This window comes from Hyposmocoma kahamanoa, unplaced genomic scaffold, assembly GCF_003589595.1.
Source record: "Hyposmocoma kahamanoa isolate Upper Pololo Valley unplaced genomic scaffold, ASM358959v1 80, whole genome shotgun sequence".
Lineage (NCBI taxonomy): Eukaryota > Metazoa > Arthropoda > Insecta > Lepidoptera > Cosmopterigidae > Hyposmocoma > Hyposmocoma kahamanoa.
This window is the reverse complement of record NW_020654051.1, coordinates 8183705-8185833: the sequence shown is the minus strand read 5'-3', so window position 1 is coordinate 8185833 and position 2129 is coordinate 8183705. Positions and strand designations below refer to the sequence as shown.

General features: G+C 41.7%; 1 protein-coding gene across 1 annotated transcript; it reads right to left on the bottom strand.

The window, feature by feature from the left end:
* Positions 1 to 376: 376 nt before the first annotated feature.
* Positions 377 to 964, bottom strand: LOC113233955. The gene has a single exon (XM_026469192.1). It carries the CDS (start codon positions 962 to 964, stop codon positions 377 to 379), a length of 588 nt encoding a protein of 195 aa, XP_026324977.1.
* Between the last annotated feature and the right edge of the window lie 1165 nt (positions 965 to 2129).

Genomic DNA, 2129 nt, shown 5'->3' with positions numbered 1-2129 from the left:
GAGTATTCGATCTTTGTATTAACAATTATAAAAAACTAGTAGAGTAATTTCACAAACAACAATTGAATATCAATTCAATAAAAATTTAAAATAAGTTTAAATTAAAGTTTATTTTATTATGAAAACTAACACGATTATCACACATTATGATATAAAAGTAACGGGACTTACTCGCGTAGTATTTTAGTCGGAAGCGGTCCGACTAGTTTCGATCATAATCGATGGTCTTCTTCAGGGGTTGAGTGCAACGTTCGCGACAGCGTCACGTCTAGCACTGCGCGCTGCGGCTCTCTGCGCGCGCGCCGATGACGCAGTCCGCAATGGGGAACTCGAGAGGCTGATACGTTGCGTCAGCGCGTCCTGGAACTCTTCTTCGCTACTGCTGTCCGTAGGATTGTTGTTGGGAACAGTCCATCCAGCACACAGAGCTCACCACATCGTTACCACTGACATCTGCAGCTGCATACCGAGCGCCATGAAGACGCGGCTTCCAGATCGATGGCAAGCTCCAGCCTCCGTCTCTATTAAAATTTGGTCGCCTACTTATTTGAATAGCCTCCCGGATTTTGAGGGGCACAAAATACTTCTCCCGCGCTGAAACCTTAGCTTTATCAAACCTAATGTATTGACCAGCACCGGAGCTCAGAAAGGGGTCTGCCGCCGCAGATCCATTGACATCTTGGTTCTTCATGAATTGGATATGCTCAGCTAGCCTAGTAGCCACGTTCCGTCTCGTTTCGCCGACATAACACTTGCCGCAGCCACAGGGAACCATATAGACACTGGGGACCCCCAGAGGGTCTCTGTCCTTTGGAGAGCGAAGCAATTGTCGCAGCTGCGTGAGAGGACGGAATATTGTCTTGATGCTGTACCTTCGGCGTAACAAGTTTCCAATCACATCCGTCACCCCCTTGACATAAGGTAAGTACGCTACCGCTCTCTCTATCGATGCTGGTCGAGGCATGTTGTTGCATTTGATGCATTTGCCACACGCCAACTCTGTTTCCACTTGTAACCGTTACCAACCAACACATCCTTCACATAATTTAGCTCAGCATCTATGTAATCCGGGTCGCAAAGTTTCAAAGCTCTATTAATGAGCGTCCGCGGAACTGAGGCTAACTGAGGACCTCTTCCGACTAAAATACTACGCGAGTAAGTCCCGTTACTTTTATATTATAATGAAAGTATACTTAAAAATATATAGTTCATTTATCATTGCATTCTTAATTTTTCTTCAGGCAGCTTCATGGGGTCTGTTAAAGTCCGACCTGTCCTATTTGCCCAGCTCATATTCATTTAATGCATTTTACGGACTCAGTAGTTTTTCGCTCCAGTTTTCCATTTAATGTACTTAGAACTTTGTTTCGGAATCTGTTTAATTTTTTTCGAAATGCTCAATTGAGAGTAGCCACAACGAACCACAAACATAAATATATTTATTTTAATTAAATTTTTATTGAATTGATATTCAATTATTTTTTGTGAAATTACTCCACTAGTTTGTTATAATTATTAATACAAAGATCGAACACTCAGAAAAAACACTCAGAAAAAATTCCTTCGATCCGGTCGGATTCGAACCGACGTCTTCTTGCATTCCGTGCCAGACGCTATACCAACTAAGCCACGGAACGAACCAACGGACCTTACGAATTTTTCTATGTGCTTGCGTCGTGTCTTTATATTTGTTTTTTTCAACGACTTTTTAGTCGTAGCGCCATCTATGAGAAATCTATTACATCCGACCGGATCGAAGGAATTTTTTCTGAGTGTTCGATCTTTGTATTAATAATTATATTTATTTTGTCAATTAATTTCGAGGCAATGTCATCAGGCACTTTTTTCATTATTACAGAGTTAAATTGCCAAGTTTTGAAGCATGCATGTGCATAAAACCCTGCTGGTTATTGCTTTGTTGACCTTTCCGCAACCAAACTGTCAGTCGATGACAACATTATTGCCATGTGACCAAGACCCCGTACGCGTAACTTAGGCTATTTTTTCCATCCTCTAAGTCCCGTACTTACCTTGTGTGATTGAAATTAATTTGAGCAATTTTGAGTCGCAACTTAAGGGCTTAGGGTCGTATTCTAGAACTCTACTCAATGCTCAAGTCAGGATTTGAG

Excerpts from the sequence above, each read along its gene's own strand:
- LOC113233955 (XM_026469192.1), bottom strand. The coding sequence starts at position 964 with ATGCCTCGACCAGCATCGATAGAGAGAGCGGTAGCGTACTTACCTTAT.